Below are 25,346 nucleotides of genomic sequence, written 5' to 3'. Positions count from 1 at the left end.
CTATCCTCCAAAATAGTAATGATGAAAATAGAAGATGCTAAAATTTCCAAATTCCACACAAATGACAAGTAAAAACCTTAACTCCAGCCTTTTTGTAAATCAGGGAATGACTGGAAAATATTTAGCATGTTGTAGTTATACAATGTCATAAGGATAAAAACAAATATAATTTTTAAAGTTATTTGACTGAAGAAAGTCATTTTCACTTTTTTCCATTGTATATAAAAGTGTTTTTAGTTTTGCAGAAATTTTTACATACTCTGCTTTATACCCTTAGTTGTCATCCTTTTCTATTCAATTCCTAGTCCTCTTTTCCAAAACTATCAAGAAAATAACACAGCAAGAACAAAATGCCAGATTCTATAAACTATAATACTAATTACCACCCTAAGAGAAACATTATTACTGCAATAGATGGCAAAGTTAGATAGGGGACTGGTTCCTCTATTGAGTCTGATGCTTTGTTATCAATAAGTGGCATTTCTTTTTTACTTTATTAATATTTTTCATTGTAGATGGAGATAACACCTTTGTTTGTTTATTTTTATGTGGTGCTGAGGATCAAACCCCATGCCTCACATGTACCAGGCAAGTGCTCTACCTCTAAGCTATAACCCCAACCCCAGATAACTGATATTTCTATCCTGAAGCTAAGAGTAACTTTATAATCATATTTAAAACCATCATATAAAATGCTTTCTGCATTGTCAATTTACATTTTATGTACCCTGCTCTTCTTCATTCACACAAATGATAAAGAATGATATAGAATAGAAATGTATTAAAAAGAAATTTTTCCTTCTAAAAGTTCAAATCCAAGTAGTGTTTTGGTTATGTGAGCTATAAACTCACTACATCATTAAAAACATAAAGTATTTTTCCTCCAAAACATCTGATTTCAGTTTACAATTTTAAAAATATAAGACCATTATATTTTTAAATTATCCATAATAACTTAGCTCATGGGAGAACTTAAAAAAAAACTTCCTTGTATAATATTTACAGTCTCTTGAAACATTCAGTTCTCCTAAGTAGAATACACACCCAAGGCTACTGTTTTTCCTATGGTAACTTGATTGCTAAGAAAGAAATGGGAAATAAATAGAGCAAAGTTGAACATATGCCTAACTAAGAAACACAATATATGAAAAATATATAGATATATGAAAATATATATATACATAAAGTAAAAGTTGAATTTCACATGTTCCTAAAACTAATAATCTATTAAAGTTTCTAAAAAATTATCATAGATTCTAAGAGAGAAGATTCCCACTATAAAAGCATATGGTCATATCTTTGGCAAATATGATGAAGGACAGACAATTTATAATGATGCTAAGTAAAGAGGTGTCTCCTAAAATGTTCACAGGCAAGAAAGTCCTAAAACTAAAGGAGGCAGGGATAAACTACACCACAAGCAAGCTTTACTAGGCAAAAGCCTCTTCTCCATTAGAAATGGGTTTTAGGATGTCTGCAGAGGATACTAGGAATCAAGAATATAATCCCTAAAATAATAAATATTAAGTGTTCACAAAAATGAAACAGGTTAAGGAACCTCTAATTATTAGAAATTTGTCAATCTTACAGGATTACTGTGTTCTCATCTTTAAATAAAACTGCTTTTAAAAGTTTTCTATACCAAAATTCTTTTCTATTATTTTGACAATAATACATTAATTGTGCAAATTATATACATATACACAGAGAGCACTTATAAATTCAGCCAATGGCTAATTTAATTGCACTACTGAAAGTTTGTTTTTGTAATGTTATATGTAATATATACATATATAAATGAGACATATATTTCACATATGCATAATATCTATAGCATATTATCCAGTTTTGTCTTCTTTCAGGTAAGGGGAATGATCACAACCAATATCTGAAGTTGTTAAGTATTAAGCTTCTGTACTCTTGTTAATGATTATTTCCAAAAAATCATGGCACTGCCCCTAGTTTGGCTCAGGATAACCAAGTATTCCTAAGACCAGTGTAAAACAATGTTAATTAGTATATAAGCATGAACTTTTAGATATTACTTCCGAATTAAGTATTGCAATTTAGACATTTAAAAAATACATTCAATAAAAGTTGAATGTAACTTGAAGTTGTTATAGATGTCAGGTGACACAAAACAAGAGACAAGCTAGTTATTGCTTTTAAGGTAATTGACTTTGTATGATAGAATTAAAATAAATTCTTCTGGCTATAAATTAACTCATTATGGTGTTTGTTTTAATTTTTATAACATTTTATTGGTATGTTTAATTATACAGAGTAATATGATTATTTATGCTATATTCATACATAAACATAATTTGTTCAATCTCATTCCCTATTACCTTCCTTTTCCCTCCCTTCCTCCCTGCCCCTGATCTGCTTGCTCTACTCTGTTGATCACCCTTTTATTATTATTTTTAGTGCATTATAATTATATATATGCACATGGGACTCATTAGAGTATATTCGAATATATATGGACATAGCATAATGTTGTAGATTTCATTCCCCATTTCTTCCTTATGCCTCCATTCTCCCTCCTTCTTGATCTTCTTCCTCTATCTATTGGTCTCCCTTCTATTTTCATGAGATCCCTTTTATAATTCCCTTTTCCCCTCTATCTAGCTTCTACATATGAGATTAAAATTTTACCTTTTATTTTCTGAATCTGGTTTATTTCACTTAGCATGATATTCTCCAGTTCTATGCAGTTACCAGCAAATGCCATAATTTCACTCTTCTTTATGACTGAATAAATTCCATTATGTGTGTGTGTGTGTGTTTGTGTATGTGTGATATAACATTTTCTTTATCTCATTTGTCAACTGAAAATTAATATAACCACTTTGGAAAGCATATAGAGATTCCTCAAAAGAATTTGAATGGACCCACCATATGACTCAGCTATCCAAAAGAAGTAAAATAAGCAAGTTAAAATGAAATTTTGCACACAAACCCAGTAATGGTTGTAAGTAATAGCATAGGAGACTAACAAACTCCACTTGGAAGTCAAGATGATACACATCTACAATATAATATGCTGCCATAAAACCCTTAAAATAGCCATCAGTTTAAAATTTATAGGTAATTATGAGACAGCATTCTGAGTACTCTAAAATGGGAACAAATATACAAAAAATATATTTTCAAGAATGTAGTTAAATTAGCTATTGGTTTGACTTTATAAGTACCTTGTCTTTAAATTTTTCCAACATTTAAATACTTTTATTTTTAATTGATACATTACATGATAGTTGTACAAATGTATGGGGTAAAATATGAGTGCTCTCTCTCTCTCTCTCTCTCTCTCTCTCTCTCTCTATATATATATATATATATATATATATATATATATACACACACACACACACACACACACACACACACATTATATAAGGATCAAATCAGGGTAATTTAGTTACAATACATCATCTCAAGCATTTATCATTTCTTTGTGGTGAGAGTATTCACAATTTTCTCATAGCAGTTTTGAAATCTAAAATATATGACTAATTATAGTCACCCTATTGTATAATAGACCACTAAACTTATTCTTCCTATCTGACCTTATTTTTGTACCCATTAACCAACCTCTCCCTATATCACACCTCCCACACCCCTATCCTTCTGGACCTCTAGCAAAATCTATTCTACTCTTTTTTATTGTATATTTTTAATTATACATGACAGAAGAATCCATTTTGATATAATTATATAAGCATGGAATATATCTTATTCTAGTTAGGATCTCATTCTGCTTATTCTATCTACTCTTGTATGAGGTAAACTTTTCTAGCTTCCACATGAGTGAAAACAGATGTTACTAGTCTTTCTGTGCTTAGCTTATTTCACCTAACACAATGTCCTCCAGGCTCATCCATGATAGAATTTCATTCTTTTTAAAGGCTGAATAATATTACATTGTGTCTGTATATACCACTATATCCCTTCACCAATTGATGGAGAAGGACTGTCTGATTAATAAAATAATTAAGCACATGCTCTCTTGAAACAGTGTTTTAAAGAAGATTGCATGTTCAAAAGTGTTGAGTTTTTAAAAGCCAAATGGCAATCGTTTACCAATATTAAAATTTATATTAGTTAAAACCAATTATAAAAAGCATGCTCTCCATAAATAAATAATTCAGAAAATATATAAAAAATGACTACTGCTATAATTCTTAATCATAAAAGCTAGCTGTAGGTGTTCTGGAACCTTGACAATATTTCTGCATAGCCCAGGCATTTAGTTTCACAAAATCAAATTTAAGGATCTCAACTAAAATAAAACACTATCTTGAGAAACTGGGTGACTGCTAAGTACTCCACTGATTGGTCATTAAAAAGGCTAAACACTATTCAGTAGTTAATATGTTCCTAAGAGACCAAGACTTATATCTTTACAGTCTGCACATAAATTTAGGTCTAGATCTTAACTCCTATACTAAAAGAAGGGAAAAAATTGCCAAAAATATTTTAACAGACTTCGAGGAGCTCAGATTACATTTCCATAGGATTCCATTAAAGACTATTGTGCAAAATCATTAAGATGAATAGAACCAAATTAAGGTATGTAACATTATCAAACAGGCTAAGGTATATATCTTTATTGAACACTTAGTATTCCATGTCATTTGATTACACTGAAAGTTTTGTTAAATGATACTGTTTAGTAAAAATGTAGTTGTTTTAATCTAATCTTGTTTCTAGACCACATACTATGTGACACCATTCTATTGGCAAATTGCACATATCTACACTCTAAACAGGCTACAACTGGAATCTACCAAAAAACGTCTGAAAATATCTTACCCCAGATATGAGAAATACTTTACAGAAGTCCAAAACTGGCAGAATTTGTAGAAAGCTGGCAGCTTCCAGTGTGTCTTGAAGGTTGTCCATATTAAGAGAAAGCTTTGCAGTATAAATGAAATCAATAATTTTCCTTAGACCAACTTTGCTCACACCATGAAGCTTAATGCACATTAAATCTTGTTCTTTCATTCCACCTTAAATATAAAAAAAGACATTCAATTAAATGAAGGTGGATAATTAAGGTCAAACTCACTTCTACTGCTAATTAGATGCATTACAATCAAGGAAAAGTCTCTTCTGTAAAAGCATTCATACCAGAATCAGGCTTTTGCACATTTTACAATTAAAAGAGAGTGCTTAAAGAAGCTCATTCTATACTAATGGAGGTAATATATGATGCAAGTACTTCTAAAATGTTCTCCTATCACTTCCTATCTTTTGATGGATCAAAGATTATATTAGTCAGACATAGAGCCTCTAATGACCCATTCAGATATGAAAAGGAAAAGCTGTGAAACAAAGATGGATGTATGAAAAAGTGCATCACCCAAATCATACATGCTGTACTTTCATGCACAGCTGTATAGCACCACTCACGATCACACATACTGGTGATGATTATTCCCTTTGAAAGTAATAACTGAATAAATAACTGAATTTCAAATTAGAAATAAAAAGACTTAAACACAATTTTCCATATTGTTTAATGTGGATGCAAAGTTTAAAAAGGCAAGCTACCTGTGAACATAGCCTTGAAGTAGTCACTAGCAGATGCCATCATGACTCTATGCACAGGGAAAGCATCATCTGTATCACCTGGCATCAGGGTCACATCACAAAGCAATCCTTCAAGTCGAAGCTGGTCAAAGCCCTGTAACAAGAATATAACTTGAGCCACTAATGAATGGTTAGGGTTAGAAAGCTCCAGGCTAAAATTCTATTTATATATTCATGTGGAACAACGTATTTAGAAAATAGAGCCAAAAGAATAATTACTCCAGAGAAGAAGAAAAAAAACAAACAGCTTTCTTGATATGTAGAAATGTATATATTATTACACTGTATGAAAAAGATAAAATTTTAGGGCTATTTAGGGCTATTTAGATTAAGAACAAATAGGGAAAGTACATAAATTCAATTATTTACACAAACATGAGATTCTACCTTGTTTTGGAAAAATAAATCATGTAGTCTTCTGTTTTCCTGTCCAAAGAGTAAGAGTATTAGACTGGACAACACTCCTTTCCATAATAATATATTAATAGCCCTATTATAGGACTTTAATGAAAGATTTTGGGGTTTGTTTTTTGAGAGAAAAAGGAGAGACTATCTGCATTAAATGCAAGATAGGAGTACTTTCTATCAATCAGATAGTTCTCTCTGAGAACTAAGGACTTTGCTATAAAAATTCCAATACTTGGTACATTGCTGCTGCTTGACAATTATCTTTCAATTTGAAATTTAATTATCTTTGGTAAAAGGAGGCCAGGAAGCCCCAACATAATTCTTAATTGTCCCCAAATGCTTAAAGGTTTAGCAGAGAATTAACATGATAGCACCCATAGTTTGGAAGAGAGACAGGGTTCTGATAATAAGAAGAATCTTTCACCTATACCACTTATGATCCCAACCAATAGCAAATAGGCAATTGTTCCTTTGCCCCTTTGGGGAGAATGAAACACTTTTAAGATCATAAAAGTATGATTCTACAGTGTATGCATATTTTACAACATCCTGTGGTACACAGTGAATATATACACTTTTGTCAATTAAAAATAACAAGGTCAAAGAGATTATAGCAGGCTGCCAAAATGCATCAGAAAGAGGCAACATACAATTTAATAATGAGGCCAAAAGTATGAAGATTTTGGCAAGATTGAGTATGTAGATTCAAATATAGAAATATTTCATTATTAATAAATTGGGAAGATAGAGATACAATAATATAATACAACATCAAGAACCAATATAAAGGATTAATGAATCAACTTCATATTTTAATGACCACAAGTAAAATTTTCTTTAAATAAAGTTATGAGTCACAGATTTAAGAAGCAAAAGGCATAACATACTAAGAACACATTTTTTTAAAATATTGATTCAACCCCTACTTTATCTATTACCCTGTTATTCAGAAAAGGAGAAGGAAGAGAACAACAGCTCATCTTGGAAAAGAAACATCAATTTTGGGGGAATATTCTCATGAAGGTAAAAAGTAACTCTTTTAAGATTCATATATGAAATCTAAAGTGTAATGAGTTTACAAGAATCACCTTCCAAATGCATGAGCATCAGGGAGTACTGAATGAGTACACTGCAGTGGGGGGATGACAGTTCAGCAACTAAGAAGTCCCTCAGCTGGAAGAGTTTAGGGACTAGCTTCTTTGAATTCAACAAACAAACCAACTTTTATCCAGAAGCCATCACTTGGTACTGGGTAGATCTTGCACTTTGTCGACAAGTTAACTAGGAAGTAGAAATTTATTTGTGATACCTCTTTCAATAAGAAAATGAACTATGCTCAAGGTGCTTATTTGTGTAGATGGTAAAGGAAAAGTGTGAGAGAAAAGAAACCCACCCAGAGTTTAGGGAAAAAAGGTTGACTCCAGAGAGTGCAGATTTTTTTAATTCCCTCAAATAAATTTCAGGTTAAAATTTTTAAATATATGCTTTTAAAAGACAAAATACAAAAAAATATAAGTTTAAAATTAAAAGCAAAGCTCAAGTGGGAGACCATATACATGGCTGTGCATTTTAAAATTCACTTGAGCAGATAATATGGGCAAACTTCTACCTCTCTGGAATCTTCTTTTTAGAGGATGCAAAGTATTCTATAATGGGGACACACCATAAATTACTCATAAATTACTCTGACTGAACACTTGTACTGTGTCTTAACTTTTGAAATTGTAAGCAATGCTGCAATAAACACACACACACACACACACACACACACACACTTCTGAAAGTATATTTGTTGGAGATATTCTCAGAAATGGAGTTGTTTGCTAGAAAACATATGTATTTTTAACATTTGGTAGCTCATGTTAAGTTAAAAGATTTGATTTTTCTTGGGAGAAATATACCCTGGGTACTAGCAAAAAGGAGATGTCAAGATATCAGTAAGATGAGACTAAGTACTGTGTGTCTTCTTCCCTTATTTTCATTCATCAAATAATTTTTAATCTCTTCTAAAGCAAATGTAATCTTTGAGAAAATTCAAGCCCCATTTATTCAAAAGCAATGATTATACCCAGTTGGTTGTTTCCTACCATTAAAACAAACCCAAAAAACCTTCTTGGCTCATTTGCTAGCTCTCCTGCCTTTTAAATATTCCTACAAATATATAACATTTAGAATTGAGTAACATGAAAGGCTCCATTCCTACTATTTATTATTTCTTCTCTTTTCTTTGAAAAAAAAAGGTATGGCTAATTCTTCTAGTATCATTAACTGTATCATTTCTTATTTTGCCACATTACATTAAAATTGTACATGGAGACACAATCCTCAAAATCTGGATAACTCAGATCAGCTAAGACATCAAAAGCCTTTACCCTCTTCACAAATTTGGTCATTTGTATCCTTTTACACTATTATAAAAAAATGTTCTACCCTTTCTCAGTATAATCTGTTGTCCCAGAAGAAAAGAAACTGACATGCCTCAAAAATTTTCATCACATTTTAAGTGTTTCCTATTCTAAGCTTAATTTATCTACCTTTGGCAAATTGTATGCTTTTGTGAGGTTTTGCACTTATTTTCACTGCATGTAAAGTAGTTTGCTTTCTACACATTTCACAACCTTTATTTTCTTATGCATAAATGAATAATTTCACCATCCAATTTTGTATTTGCCAATTTTATTTCAGATTATTACTATCGTTATCAAAATGAGATCTGTCAATTCAGATTGTTTTCTAACACACTCTTGGTATCTTGTTTGTATGCCATTTTCTGAATATCCCAGATCTGCTTAAAGAGAAGTTCCTTCCATAATACACACTGTTAGATAGCAGAAGATAGTTATTTCTCTAAATAACTTTTAAACTGTAAGCTTCTAGTGGAGTACACACATTAAAAGAGGAGGTCATTCTTTTTCACACTGTCCAACTGTTTTTCGGTATATTTATTTTTTACTCTCACTCTTATTATTTTTTCCTCCATTTAACTCTAGAAAGAGTCATGAAGATAGCTTGCATACTCAAAATAAATCCTTTCATTGCAAAATCATTTTCTTCCATCAAATTTGTACTCACTCTTCTCAAAAGATTTCTATAAATTATGTTATCTATCTCCATATGCTAGTCAACTACATGTACCTAAACAACTCTGCTTTATGTAAATTGCTCAATTTCCAATTGGCTTTCTAGACTGTCCTTAAAAACTGCTTATGTTGATTTAAATTCAACACTTTTCTTAGTTTTATATTTTTCTACTTCTTCTGGACCTTGATTTTAAGAGGGATTTATGTGTCCTTAATGTCTTTAATATTTCCCTTTCTATATTCTACCAATTTCCCCATATCTTCTTTTTATCCTCATATCCTTTTGAGAGGAAAAAAAAGGGTATTAAAATGTGTTTTTCCTCCTCTGACTTAAATTTACCCAATGTATCAAAACTTTTAATGCTATTAAATAGAGGGAGATATATATATCTACTACCCTGAAAGACTAAAATATATTAAATGAGTTTGATAAACTTTATAATAACCATATTTAATCAGAAAATAATGAGTTGGCATTTTAGAATTATAATATGGAAAACAGACAAGATATAAATAGTTTCCTTAAAAAGTTGATTGGATATAAATAGCTTTTACATGAAATATAATTCCATTATGGAAAAGCTACAGTGATACTGTAAGGTGTGGAAAAAACAATTTAATAGGGGCTGAAGTTGTAGTTCAGTGGAAAAGCACTTGCCTAGCACATGTGAGGCACTGAGTTCAATCATCAGCACCACGTAAAAATAAATAAATGAAATAAAGATATCATGTTCACCTACAACTAAAAATATATTTTAAAAACAATCTAACAAGCAAATCTTTCCACTAACTTCTGCATTAAAAAGAACTTACTAGTTTTGATGACTGTAATTTCAAAAACGAAGTAGAGAAAACAGGAAATATATACTGAAAAAAAGCAATAAAAATTACTGATGAAAAGTGTGTTTTATGAATAAAGAATAAAAACTAAAGAAAAGAAGGTTATGAAATGATTTTATTTCAGTGCTAAAATAAATGTGATGTATCTGATCAAAACAATACCAGCCATGTTTTTTATTAAGTCACTCTTCATTTTATTCATAGGAAAGAAGGGGAACAGTATTCCTTATGTTAAAAGGAATACACAGGTTGAACATAAAAGTTGATATAAATATTAAACTCTGTTCTCATTATATAACACTGCTCAGAGTTTAGAATATTTCTAATGGTTCTCTATCACTGTATTATATCACAACTCCTGGTTTTCAATGACTTCTCTTATTTGGCCCAACTTTATTATCAAATGTTATTTTTATTATTTTCCTATGTACTATAACTCATCTTATCCAGTTTTCCATATTGTCTCACTGGTAAAAATGCAGGCTTACTCCTTTCCAGAGCTTTCATTTATGCCATTATTTTTCACATGGAATGTCTTCCTTCCTTCAAATGCTAGATCAAATTTGACCTTTGTAAAGTGATCTCCAAACAAATCTCCTTTAAAATAATTAGGTGCCTTCAGTCTGGGTTTCATAATTTAGCACTTAATTATAGCCTATAAATTTCTGTGTCCAGTGAAGACGGAGAGACAGAGATTGGTTTTAGTTACCTCTGAAACACCTTAAAACCAAAAAAAAAAAAAAAAAAGTATGAAAAGAGTAGTTTAAAATGATCGAAGGAGAGGTATCCATGAAAAAAGAGAAACAAATAAGGTGAGCCCTATAATTGTTACAATTTACTACCTAGAGATTCCAGATAGAGATACAGGGAGTAGGAACTCAAGTAAAACCCTGCTTTCTCCCAAGATTGAGAGTCTGAGGAGATCAACGCAGCTAAATCTGTGGGGCAAAATATAAGAGAATTCTGCACAGAGAAAGGGCGTTAGACAGCTGAAAATAGCCCCTCTCAAGGATGCAGGTGAATAATAAGATAATTTTGGGGGAAAGAACCACCCAAAAGAGCATATGGAACAATCTCTAAGACTCACAAAGGGGTGGGAAGAGTTCCTATTTAAACCATAGGAATGGAAAGCTCATAATGCTAGGGCCTTAGAGTTCACAAAAGAATTTTGCCTTAGTACTAGGGAAAAGTTGGCTCTAAAATAAATGCTGCTCTGGCATCACCTCTCAAGCCTTAAGATTAAATGAAAAAGGGGGCTGGGTTGTGGCTCAGCAGTAGATCACTCACCTAGCACATGTGAGGCACTGGGTTCGATCCTCAGCACCACACAAAAATAAATAAAGATATTCTGCCCATGTATAACTAAAAAATATTTTTTAAAAAAGTAAATGAAAAAATGTTAATAGTAGGTGAATTGGGAAAGAAAATCAAAATGCAAAGGTATACTGTACTAATGGTGAGTCCCTACCCCATCCCTACTCCCCACCCCCACCCCTCCAGGATACCAGGCCTGGACTTAGAGCATCTTGCAACCTGAAAGGGGCACCTGGTGACATATTCCCAATTCCCAGGCAATTCCAAAGCAGTGGTGGTGGGAACATTGATAGTGTTCAAAGTGAAGGTAGCAGATGCCTAAAACTCTGAATGAGAAAATCCTTCTCTGGTCATAGGAGCCGTGATGGCCGCTTTGTGGTGACTACCTAATGTTTCTACTTTCTCCATGTCCTTAGACCTAGAACATGGATGTAGTTGTGCTAAGTACATGGCATAACAGGGGAAATACACTCCAGTTTCAGGTAGAAAGATCAAAAAGAGTATAGGTAAGTGGAAAGTACCAGGGAGATGGGTGGTAGTTGAAGTGGAAGAATATCAAAAAGAAACCCTATGAAGTTCTATAACACAGAAACACTGCTCAGTCATAAAAGGAAACAGTCTACTAATACACATGACAAAGTGAATGGATCTCAAGGCCTAGACTATGTAACAGAAGCTATTCTCAGATGTTTACAGACTGTATGATGATTTAGAAAATATTTTCAAAACAATAAAAATATAATGACAGAAAACAGGTAATTTCCAAGGTTTAAGGGAGGTAACAATCAAAGGGTAATAACAAAGAATAAATTGGGATCATGTAATAGTTCTGCATCATAATTGTAGTGACTAAATTAAACTGTATATTTGCTAAAACTCAAAATTATATGCAAATAAAAATCACTTTGTTTTGCTCTGTTCCAATTTACAAAATAAAAAGTAAAGGTATGGTAACACATATACCAAGTAAACACTAACTAAAACACAGATGGTATGACTGTAGTAACATACAAAATAGATTTCAGAGCAAAGATTATTTACAGGGATAAAGTAATTTCATGATAATTGTCATTTTGCCAAGAGAACATAAAATACTTAAATGCTTATGTGTAATACGAGAGTTTCAAAATATATGACGCAAAACCTGAAAGAACTACCAAGATAAATAAACCGATTCACAATCGCAGTGGTAGACTTCAATTCTGTTCTCTCAAAAACTGAATTTAAAAAGTGACAGAAATTAGTAAGGATACAGAAGACTTATATCAACTAACTTAATCTAGTCAGAATTTATAGAGTAAGACTTAACCATATCAACCAACTTCATCTAGTCCAAATAAAGGAATGCAAATTATTTTCAGGCACATATGTGACTTTTACCAAGACAGATCATATTGTGAGCTATAATACTAGACTTTTTAAAATATAAAGCAATTTTAAAAATTTTAAGGTATTTAAGTCATACAAAGTATGTTTTCTGACCAGTTTTAATTAAATTAGAAATCAAAAACAGAAAGGTCTCTAGAAAGTCCCCAAATATTTGGAAATTTAATTATATAATTCTAAATAACCCATGAAGAATTTAAAAGGGAAAATAGAAAGCATTTTTAGCTAAATGAAAATACAATGTATCAAAAGGGGGGATGGGAAAGGGGGAAACAGCTAAAGCTATACTTAAGATTAAATTTATACAAGTAAATGTCTATATTATAAAATTTTTTAAAAGTCTCATATAAAAGACCACAATTTCCCCCTTAGGAAATCTGAACTAAGAGAGTAAATTAATTGTAAGTTAAAAAGGAGAGTGGACATAATAGATCACGGTAATAATCAATAAAATATAAAACAGGAAAATAGAGAAAACACAATAAAACCAAAAGCTATTTCTTTAAGATCCATGAACATAAAAATTTCTAGCCAGACTGACCAAAGGGGAGAAGGCAGAAAGTACAAACTACAAATGCCAGGACTGATAGATTTAATATTACTACTAATTCTACAAATATTAAAAAGATGATCAGAAAATTTGAACAAGTGTGTGCTGAAAAATTTGACAACTCAATTGAAAGACAAATTCCTTAAAAGACACAGCTACTAAAGTTTTCTCTAGAAGAAAGAGAAAGCCCAAATAGTCATACTAGTATAAAATTGAATTTAAAATCTTCCCCCAAAGAAAACTCTAATCTCAGATGGTTTCACTGATATGACACACCAAACAACAAAGAAAAAAGAACAGCAATACTTTATAACCACATCCAGATTATTAGGGGAAGGGGATACATTCCAATTTATTCCATATGGTTGGAGTCATCTTTATTTTTATTTTTAGGATTGTACCCAGAGCCTGGCCCATACTAGTCAATTACTCTACTACTGAATTGATTCATTAGCTGCTAGCATTAATAACAAAACCAGACAAAGACAACTAAAGAAAAACCAAGATCAAAATTCATCAGGAGCATACATATAAAAATTCTCAACAAGATTTTATCAAATCAAATTGAACAGTATTTTAAAAGGGCATTCCATCATGACCAAGGAGGGTTTATGCCTTTACTACAAGATTGCTTTGTCATTCAAACGTCAATCAATATAACTGACCATATTAACAAACTAAAAAAGAAAAATTATTAGATCATCTCAATACCTATTACATGAAATCCAACATTTGTTTCTGATTGGGTGTAGGGACTCCCAGCTAACTAAAACTAAAAAGGAACTTCCTCAAACCCACAAATAACATTATACCCAAAGACTGAATGCTTTTCCCCATAATATCAAAAATAAAGCAAGAACATACATTCTCATCAATTTTATTCAGCATTTTTCTGGAGGTTCTACAGAGTGCAATAACACAAGAAAAGAAATAAAAAGACTGGAAAGGAAGAAATAAAACCACTTTTCTTTACAGGTGAAATGACTGTCTATGTTGAAAATCTTATAGAACCTCCAAAAACATTCTAGAACTAATAGTTTATTAAGTTTGTAAGATACAAAATTAATTAATAACAAACTGAATTAATACATAATAATCATAAATTGAATTTATGTATTACAGTATTTTGACTCTTGAGCTAATATGAACTAGTCCTATCAACACATGCTAAATAACCAAAAAATGCTCAATTGAGACAGCAGGATAATAACACACTAAAGTGACCTAAAAAGGAACATAGACAGTCTTTCAACTTAGATTTAAAGATACACTTCCATTGATTTACATATTGACATACTCATATCTGTTGTATTCTGCTGCCCTTCCTATCCTCTACTATCCCCCCTCCCCTCCCCTCCCCTCCCATCTTCTCTCTCTACCCCATCTACTGTAATTCATTTTGCAATCTGTATATGGGGTAAAATTGGGAGTTCATAATCCGCTTGAATCAAATGTATGAAATATGATATGTCAAGAGCTTTGTAATGTTTTCAATAACTAATAATAAAAAATAAAAATAAATAAAAATAAAGATATATATTCAATTGGAACTATATGAATAACTTATTGTACCTTAACTTGAGTGTCCCAAGAGCTACTCCCAAGAAAACCTAGAGATTCATTTCTCTATATTCTAGCTGCCCTTAAAGAGTTGAGAAGAAATGAAGGAAAGTACCATTTTCATATAAAGCTCAATAATATAAATTATTTGTACGATTCTTCTGTAAAATGGATCTCTCCTAGTCATTACACATCTGTTTCTTATGTTAACAGTATAGTTTTTAAACTGCTTCTCTTATAATCATGATGTTTTGAAATAGGGTACAGTTCATCAATACAACATGATCAGCAACCAAAGCACTTACCCCAGGAAAAACATTCCATGAAGTTAATCCATTAGAAAGCAATACACTACTTACGTGTATATAGGTTTTTGGAATAATCTATTTCTTTAACATTCTATTAGCTAGATAATAACTTAAAGCTATAAAATTATATCTTACTTTGACATTAGATCTAAAATTAGAGAAGGAAAATAAATAGATAAAATGGAAGAAAACATGGGAAGAGCAGTTTTATAGGCACTAATCTTTGAAGTGAGAAAATGCCAATTAGCAACCTAGCTAGCCAGAGAAGGGAGGCATTTTCAAGCTTTTATAGGTTTCAATAAGCATAGCCAATAATCAGGAAATTATTTCTTCTCCCCTATGTAAGTATTATGCAATTAATATACATTGCCACCAGATGAAGCACAGTATCCTCATTATGGTCTCCTTGTCCTAACAGTAATGCTTCAAACTGGTAGTTAATAGTTTGATCCTATTTTTGTTTCTTCCTTTTGGGCAGGGGAGGGGAAGAAGGACAGACAGGCAAGAAGATAATCTGCATAATTCTGTTTCAATCAAAAATGAAACCTGTATTGTTCATGCCAGATTATCTTTTATCCTTTGTTAACGTGTTTTTATACTTTTAGTTAATAAACAATATTTAGACATTATGTTTAAAAGGTAATGCAGTTTACAGAAAGATTAGAACATACATAAATGCAAATTTATAGTCACTATATCTGGGTCAAGTCCTAGTACTTGTCATTTACTGTTTATGTATATTTGGGAAAACCTCCTAACTTCTGTGAGATTCAGTTTCCTTATCTATAAAATAGAAAAAAAAACAATATTGTCCTTTCTCTCATGACATTGTTTTCAATTTTCAACAAGGCAAGTACATATGAAAATAATTTAAAAGCTGCCACCCAAATTCATTTATTCCACAACCAATATCCATAAGAGCAGTAAAAGGCACTGAATGGTTCTTCTGTGCCAGGTACATAATATATTATCTCTTTTTAATTATGATACTAATAACATCAAAAATGAACATTTATTAAGCATCACCAGGTACCCCAACCCTAGGTAAAAGACATACAGAAACAACAATTTAGCACCCAGATATTGAGGACCTCACTGAGAGGTGATATCAAAAAGTGCTAAATGGTGTGTATACAGGAGAAGCCACTAACTCTGCTTTGGTCAAGAAACATTTCACATGGGGAGAGGTTGATCAATGGATACTACATTATAGTTAGGAGCAAGATGTTTGCTAAGCTATCACACAATAGGATGAATATAACCATAATTGTACTGCATACTTCAAAAAGCTAGAAGAAAGCAATTTGAATGTTTTCACCATAGAGAAATGATGAAAGTTTGAGGATACAGATATAGCTAACCTAACTTAAACATTATACAATATATAAATGTACTGAAATATCACATGGTATCCCATAAATATGTAATTTTTTAATGTTTTTATGTATCAGATAAAAATTTATTTTAAAATGCCAAAAAATAAACATTTTATACAAAGGCCATTTAACTTGAGTCATTATGATTAAATTGGGGCTTAACATACAGATACAATAAAGAAAGGACATTTGAGGGAGAGGAAATAGGTGTAAGAACACTTATAAATGAAAAAAAAATGTATGTTTAGGGGATAGTGAAAATAAGAAATATTCCAGGTATTTACCTTGACCCTTTATTTAACTCTGCTCAGGTATTGCCAAAGGAAAGATTATATGGTTGAATGGAAAAGGGATTGGAAATTGGCAAAGTAGTTATGGCAGAACAATGAAGAACCATAAAACTGAAGATGCTCAAAGAAAATACTTATAAACTACCGACCAGATAAGTACAAATCCCTTAAGAATTCTTGCTACCTAACACTAAAATTATAAATAACCCAAATGAAAAATGAGCAAAGAACCTGACCAGACATTTCTCTAAGGATCACATCCAAATGACCATAGGCACAAATTTTAAAATATTCAACATTATTAGCAAATCAGGAAAATGCAAATCAAAACCAGAAGTATGAGTACAATAAAAAAGAGAAGCCAATAAGTATTGGTAAGCCTGTGAAGAAATTGGAAACTTCTATACTGCCAGTGTAAATATAAAATGGTACAACCATTTTGAAAAACCCTCTGGCATTTCTTCAAAAGATTAAACAAAGAATTACCTGGAACCAATAATTCTATTCCTAAGTATCTACATGAATGATCATAGCAGCATTATTCATGGTTAAATTATGGGAAAATTCAAATGTCCATCAATGGATGAACAAATTATGGTACATCCATACAGTAGAATATTACTTGGCCACAGAAAGGAAGCAAGCATGTTGCATGCTACAACATGGGCCAACCTTGAAAACATTATGCTAAGTAAAAGAAACCAGTCACAAAAGAACACATAGCACATGCTTTCAATTATATGAAATGCTCAGAATAAGTAGATCTATAGAGATAGTGGATTAATAGTTGCCTACAATTGAGGAAGGGGCTGGGGACAAATAGGGAGTAACTGATAATAGATAAGGATTTCTTTCTTTTATTCTTCCTCCTTCTCCACCCTCTGGTAATGGAATTGAACCCACAGGCTTGCACTTTCTTGATAAGCACTCTGTCACTGAGTTATATCCATAGACAAAAATATAAGTTTCTTTCTTTCTTTTTCTTTTCTTTTTTTTTTTTTTTTTTTGGTACTGGGGATTGAACCCAGGGGCACTTAACCACTGAGCAACATCCCCAACCCTTTTTAATATTTTATTTAGAGACAGGGCCTCACTAAGTTGCTGAGGCTGGCTTTGAGCCTGTGATCCTCCTGCCTTAGCCTCTGGAGTCACTGGGAAAACAGGTATGTGCCACTGTGCCCAGCAATACAGGTTCCTTCTTGAGGTGATGATAATGTTATACAATTGACTGTTGTGATAGTTACACAATCCTGTGAATATACTAAACATTATTGTATTATATACTTTAAGTGGGTTAATTTTATAATATGTGAATCATATCTCAATAACAGTATTATTTTAAAAACTGAAGGTGTTAGGAAGGGTATAACTCAAATAATTACCATAGGGTTAAGTAGTAAAAGATATATATTGTCATCTAGGGACAATAGGGAGACTTCAAAGAATGGGAGATTTCCAATGATAAGTAACCATAGATTTAGCAGCAAAGAGTGTGGGAAATGAGAGCATCCTTGATTTTACCAATCAGTACTTTAGCTAACCCTGGTTAATCTTCTTTATTTCAGTAAAAGTAATTTGCACTGCTAATTCCATTACATATTCTCTTAGGATTTGTTCAGGGTTCTAGGAATCCAAGCCTATTAGTTATCAAATGTTTTTCCAGGCACTGTCTTTGACACTCTAGTTTGCTAAAGCCTATTTAATGAAGATGACTGATCTACAAGATGCATTCACGCCAACCAGACAGACACCTAATTTGGTTCACACATCACTTTTGATCAGCTCCATTTTGTCTAACACATTCTCTGTTTAGCTTGGATAGAACAAAAAATAACTGGATATTTATCAGGCAAACTTTCCTTTCCAGAAATTACAACATTTAATCCCCATACCTCTCACCCAGATTGTAAAGAAAGAAGCTGGCCCAAAGAGGATATGTGACTTCTCCAAGTCATCTAACCAGTTGGTAAGTGGGACAATTAGAATTCCAGTTTGGGCTGAACCTCATGTGGAGCTCACTACAGTTAGGCAGTGGGTAATCAACTAAGACTTCTTAGAACACTTGCTCCCCATGGATCTGTTCCTCTGACAGTACTTTCAAAGCCTTTTCAAGCTGTAGTTTGTGTTATTGCTAATTTTAAAATGGTGATAACATTTACACATTAAACACTTCTCTGGTTTATTCCCTTGAAAACCACATACGTAAGATTAAATACAAAAAGGTTCCCTGTTAGTTTTTGGCCTTAAAAAATTCAGTTTGTGAGAACTTAATTTTAATAGACTTTAAAATAAAGTATACAAGGTTTTCTAACCGCAAATATAGAGTACTAGCTCTGTACACTACAGAAAATAACAACAACAAAAAAATTCAGTTGCAGAAAGATCATTTTCAAGTAATATAAACTTTGAGGTCATTTTTTTTTTAAAGAGAGAGTGAGAGAGGAGAGAGAGAGAGAGAGAATTTTTAATATTTATTTTTTAGTTCTCGGCGGACACAACATCTTTGTTGGTATGTGGTGCTGAGGATCGAACCCGGGCCGCACGCATGCCAGGCGAGCGCGCTACCGCTTGAGCCACATCCCCAGCCCCTTTGAGGTCATTTTAATATCACCATTTTTACCACCAGCCTGGACCAATGAGAGAAACCGTGACAGAGTCAAGTGCTATAAGATCTAGCTACACTTTGGTCAACCATTCTATTTTTTAAAATATAGAAAAATATTTCCATTGTGAATAAATTAAACAATGTGCAGTTGTGTACAGCAAAAAGTAATATCTTTCACTATTCTCCCAAATGTTTGGAGATCTTTTGTTATGAGCTCACATTTGTGTATGTGTGTATGTGTGTGCGCACGCACATATATATGTGTGTGTGTGTCTAAAAATTAGACACATATTGTCTAATTTTTCTACAAATAATCAGGATTATTTAATATACATTGCCCTATTACTTTTTCAATTACTTTTATTGACATATAACTCATATAAAACACAATTCACCCACATAAATGTTCTAAATCAATGGTTTTGTGAATTTAGAGATACATGCAACCATTTCCACAGTAAACTTTAGAATATTTTCATAATCTCAAAAAGAATATTTTTATAATCTCAAAAAGAAGTCCTATACCCTTCAGTTATTATACACAAATCCTTCCAGTTTCCCTAACCCTAAGCACACACTAGTCTATTTTGTATTTCTATAGATTTCTCTATTCTGATTATTTCATACAAATGGAAACAGAAATTGTGGACTTTTGTGACTAGACTCTATTACTTAGCATGCTCTTTACAAGATTCATCCATGAAGCATGCATCATGCTACACTTTTAAAATATAGCTGAATCACATTCCACTGTATAGATAAATATACCACATTTCCCCCATTACTTTTTTTCCATTTAATGTCTTATATTCTTCCATTTAATACCTATATACCTATTTCACTCTTTTTAGTGACTACATAATATTGCATAGTTTGGTGCAACATAATGCATATAATCGTTCCCCTATTGATGGATATTTGATCTATTTCCAATGTTTCTCCATTTTAACAATAATTTGTAATACATATGAGTGTGTGTGTATGTGTGTGTCTGTGTGTGTGTAGGGGGTGGGAAGAAGAGGCTATCTCTGTTGGTGAAATAGGTCCATGTTTTTAGAACAGTAGAATAAGAGTACAGGCTATCCTCCCTGTGCTCTGTGGGTTCCTCATCTATGAGTTTAACCACCCTCAGATGAAAAAAAGGTGGTTACGCATACAATGATTCTATCTGTACTGAGCAAACTTTTTTCTCAAACAATACAGTATAACAACTATTTATATACCACTTACATTATATTAGGCTTAATAAGTAATTTGGAAATCATTTAAGTTATTCAACAGAATACGCCTAGGCCATATGCAAATACTGCACCATTTTATGTAAGGAACCTGAGTATTCATGTATTTTGGTATCTGCAGGGATCCCCGGAACCAATCCCCTGAGGCTGCTGAAAGAAGACTATAGCTTTCCTGAAACTTATTTAATACCTAGGAACTTGCTAGAAATGCAAATTCCTGGGCTCAGTTCTGGGTATTTTAAAAAATCCTTTGTGATTCTGGGATACACTAAAATTTGAGAATAACTGCTGTAAAATTCACTGTAGAACAGTAGCTGTTTAAATTTGGTTTAAATTTTTAGATTTAGCAGGACCAAAATAATTAGCTTGAACACATGATTATGATCATGCATAGCGCATAAGTATAGTGGTAAGTTAAGGCTGTTTATTATTTTTCTATTATTTTCAAATTTTTATTTAGCAAGACCACATTAGTATAGCAAAACACTTCTTCCTTTTATGTTTTTCCTATATGCTTGGCCCCTTATTCTCCTTTCCTGTAACCTTAAAAACCAACAACTATTCCAATTATGCTATATGCATGTACAAATATGTCACAATGAAACTCACTATTCTTTTTTTTTTTTTTAGTTGTAGATGGACACAATATCTTTATTTTATTTTTATGTGGTGCTGAGGATCAAACCCAGGGCCTTGCACATGCTAGGCAAGCACTCTACTGCTAAGCCACAACCCCAACCCCTCACTATTCTTTACAATTCTTTTGCACCATTAAAAAAGAAATTAGGATATTGGAAAAATAGGATTTCAATAGATTCCCAGACCAGAACTAGAAGGGAGTGTAGAAATGTCCTAGGCAATAGCCACATTTTGGAGCTAAAAAAATGAAGTCCAGAGAAATTGCACTAAACACAACAAATATAAGCAACACAGCAAGTATAAACTGTCTCTCATTATAATATATATTATATTTATAATAATGGTTTATTATAATTGTTATTATAATGGTTTTTAAATATGGATGTGCATGAAATCCACATGGGGAAATTTCATTTAAAGGTGAATTTAGAAAGATATATTTTCCTTATCTGATAAACAGAGAAGACATATAATTTAATTATAGTTAAAATACATTTATCGATATCCAGTATTATAATGTCCTTTAATTCAGTGATGCTCATAGAAGTCAGTGAATGTTTACAAAGGTCAGAAGTACTATGTTAAATAGCTACAGATTGCTGGAGTTTGTGTTCTTTTGGTTTTCTATCCCCTATCTTCATGTTAGTTATTACTTCTTAAAATCTCTAAGTGGGTTTGCATCTAGCAGGCTTCATTCCAACTCCTACACCTATTATTGTTGATAGGAGTTATACAACAAATAAACATGATCTTTAGAACTATGGCAAAGATGTCAGTAGAATAGGTTATGAATGAGAAACTAAAAAATTTAATGTAGGGACCTTGTCATATTTACTTAGAATGCTATGTAATAGAGAGTCAATGTTGCCAAATATATTCTTCAAGAATGTAATATGTGGGCTGGGGTTGTGGCTCAGTGTTAAAGTGCTTGCCTAGCACGTGTTAGACACTGGGTTCAATCATCAGCACCACATGAAAATAAATCCATAAAAAAAGAAAGTGATACGTAGTAAGATGTCCTTTACGTACACACACAATGAATTCTGGGAATTATTTTTTAATCAAGAAAGTATACATTCCTCCATCAAGATTTCTCCCATGTAATTGTTACAACAAAGGACTTTAGAGTCACAAGTTTTTCCTGAGTGAATTTGAACCTGATCTCATAAACTTATGAATTTGCTTAATTTGCTACATAGATAAACTCTCAAACTATATTTCACTGGTATGATTATCTAGCCCTGATATTTATCCCTCAAACTGATCTAAAAGTTGCAGTGTGGCACACACAAGCCCTAACTAACTTTACCAAGAGAGCTCTAAAACACAGTTAAAGGGATCCCACTACTAAACATAGAGGTAAATGCTAATGAAAAAGCTATTTTATAAAAACCAGGTGAAATTACATATCTTAACTAGCTCAGGGGGACACCTGTGTCATTAACAAAAACTAAATGTTGTCCATATCTCTAACAACTTGGCTAATGTTTCTAAAGCCTTAAATAGCTGCAGATTGCTGGAGTTTGTGTTCAAACCAGTGGCATGCTGGACCCCATCTTAAGCTTTAATGAGTTACTATCTTCATGGTTTTCAGAGGCTGGCTGAGATACTAATTGTTTTGATGCTAGTTGTTTACAAAATAGTAATGTTTTTCTGTTGTGTTTATTGTTGTCCTAGCATGATCCCTGCCCTACATATGCCTTGTCCAGTCACCCACCAACTTTCATCATGGACCTTTGGACTTCCCTGATGCTAAATACCCTTAACTGTCCATGCCCCACCTGACAGAGAACAAGGACTTCCGGTGACTTCCCCTCAACTTTGCCCTCTCCCAGCAGGAAGTAGTTTGGAGATGTCTCTGCCCATTTTTCCATAGAAATGCAATGTAGAAATTATAGCACTGGTCCACTTTATGCTCTAAATATAGCCTACTGCTCTGCCATTGCAACTTATTTTATAAAGGACATGTTTCTTCATCTTCTCTTCCTCCTCCTCTATCTCTCCTGCTCCCTAATCTCAGGGAATTACCTTTCTTCCCCATCCTAGACATAGTTATCTATCCTCACCCACCACAGGACAAAAGTAATTCAGATTTTGGGGATGGCACCAGAAAATCTCAGATATGGAGATCTTCCAAATTAACAAGTGAATTACAGCTTTCAACAGAGAACTTGTGGAATGTAGCCTTTGAATCACCTTTTTAAAAGATGGGCAGAATCACAGCCTCTGTGACAGGAGTTCCCTGTGTTTCTCCTTTGCTAGCAAAGCAATAAAGTTTCTTTCTTCCCTTTTTTCACACACAAAAAAAGATTTCTCCCCTCGTTGTCAGGTGCAATGGCACATGCCTATAATCCCAATGACTCAGGAAGCTGAAGCAGGAGGATCACAAGTTAGAGCCTTAGCAAGGCCCTAAAAAGACCCTGTCTTAAAATTAAAATAAATAAATAAAAATGGCTAGAGATGAGCTCAGCAGTAGAGTAACATGGCTCCAATCCCCAGTACAAAAAAAAAAAAAAAAAAAAACAAACAAACAAAAAAAAACCACCCTTCCCTCCCTGATGGGTATTTGTGTTTTCTAAGTAATAAACTTTTTTTAGTACAGTTTTATATTAACAGTAAAACTGAGCAGAAAACACAGAGATTTACCACACACCTTCCATCCCAGTCCCTTCACACCCACCACATTCCCTACTATTGACACTGCACACCAAATCCTGGTTTAAAAGATGTGTAAATACTACCAAAGGGGCAATTTAGATTACCTGTAACACCACAGAACTGTGGGTATTGCTGGTAAAGATGCGAGTGGTTCCTGCCTTGGAAGACTGTAAATGGGAAGAGAGGCCCATTTCGCTGCTTCCAAGGGATAATTTCATGTGTTGGTCTTCCTCTTCCACAAGAGATCTGAAATGTTTTTAAAATCAGAAAAGAAAAATTAAAATGTGTACAATTCACAATAATGAAATTACTTAGAAAAAAGTCACTATTGCCAATGATCTTACTATGGAATATGCTGAAGTCTGTTTCACTGTATTTAAGGCTCATATCACTCTGTATCATACAAGAAGTATATATTTATAAAATGTTTTGTAAGGGCAAAAAATATAGATAAGAACTGAAAAGTCACTTAAAAGATCATTTGAAACTATAGTCATATGCACTTTTTATTGCCAAAGTATTTGCTTTTGATATTTTGCTGCCCAGACAGTAATGCCATGAAGTTATATTATTTACAGTTAATTTAAAACATCTAATTTTAGAAATTAGAAATTTTAGAAAATTAAAACTAATAGGTACCAACAGTCACTACATGTCAGATCCTTGCCAAAAATTTTAGAAATATGAGCTCATTTAATTTCTTAAAATAATCTGATGGAATAGGTATTGTTATTATCTCCTTTTTATACTGATAATGATAACAAGCAAAAGTGGGTTAAAATAACCAGTCTAAGATTACAATGTTATTAAAATGATCAAGTCAGGATTTGAATCTAGGTTTAGTCTGATTCTAACTCCAAAGCCCCCATTAATATAAGTCAAAGATTAACTATATTAATATATGGCTTCCCTTTGTGGTATTAATTAACAGTTCTAATCAACACCAACTAAACAAAATTTTACACATGAAATAATATCTTTTTCTAGCAGTATCTCTCAGTATGGGACTATTTGGCTTATGGTCTAGTAGCATATCCATCTTGTCAAAGAAATGAAAAATAAAATAACACAATATAAATTACATATGAATTATAACAACAATTTTCTCAGAGGCCATAAGAAAGGGTTAGAGAAACTGTAGTGTGCAGTTCACTTAGTTGCCTAAAGAATATGACTGTATATTTGATAATTAAACAGCTCCACATAGGTTACAGTAAAAATTGACCATCATGGAATGGCCTTTCATTATTCTTTAGAAGAGGCCTTGGGTTTCCTTAGGTTATAGACAGCTAAAACTGTTTCTGGATCACCAGTCTTAAGAGTACAGAGGCCATAGCTCTGAACTGGCTTGTGCATTCATAATACAGACTACTAAAATTGACAGTAGGGGAAAAGGAGAATGGATTTAACTCTGCTTCACCTTTTCCTATTTATCTGTAATTTCCTAAATTTTTGAACTATTTGCTTTTCTGATTGGACTACAGATTGGACTAAAA

General features: G+C 32.6%; 1 protein-coding gene across 2 annotated transcripts in view; it reads right to left on the bottom strand.

The window, feature by feature from the left end:
- Positions 1 to 25,346, bottom strand: part of Klhl13 (kelch like family member 13) — a 178,271-nt gene that overhangs the window by 18,181 nt on the left and 134,744 nt on the right. For both annotated transcript variants that reach the window (XM_026413623.2, XM_026413622.2), the window contains 3 exons: positions 23,955 to 24,096; positions 5,560 to 5,692; positions 4,819 to 5,015 (listed from right to left, as the gene is read on the bottom strand). In XM_026413623.2, the coding sequence (XP_026269408.1) occupies positions 4,819 to 5,015; positions 5,560 to 5,692; positions 23,955 to 24,096 (472 nt within the window). The remainder of the gene's footprint in view (positions 1 to 4,818; positions 5,016 to 5,559; positions 5,693 to 23,954; positions 24,097 to 25,346) is intronic.

This window comes from Urocitellus parryii, chromosome X, assembly GCF_045843805.1.
Source record: "Urocitellus parryii isolate mUroPar1 chromosome X, mUroPar1.hap1, whole genome shotgun sequence".
NCBI lineage: Eukaryota > Metazoa > Chordata > Mammalia > Rodentia > Sciuridae > Urocitellus > Urocitellus parryii.
This window is presented reverse-complemented; position numbering and strand designations above follow the sequence as displayed.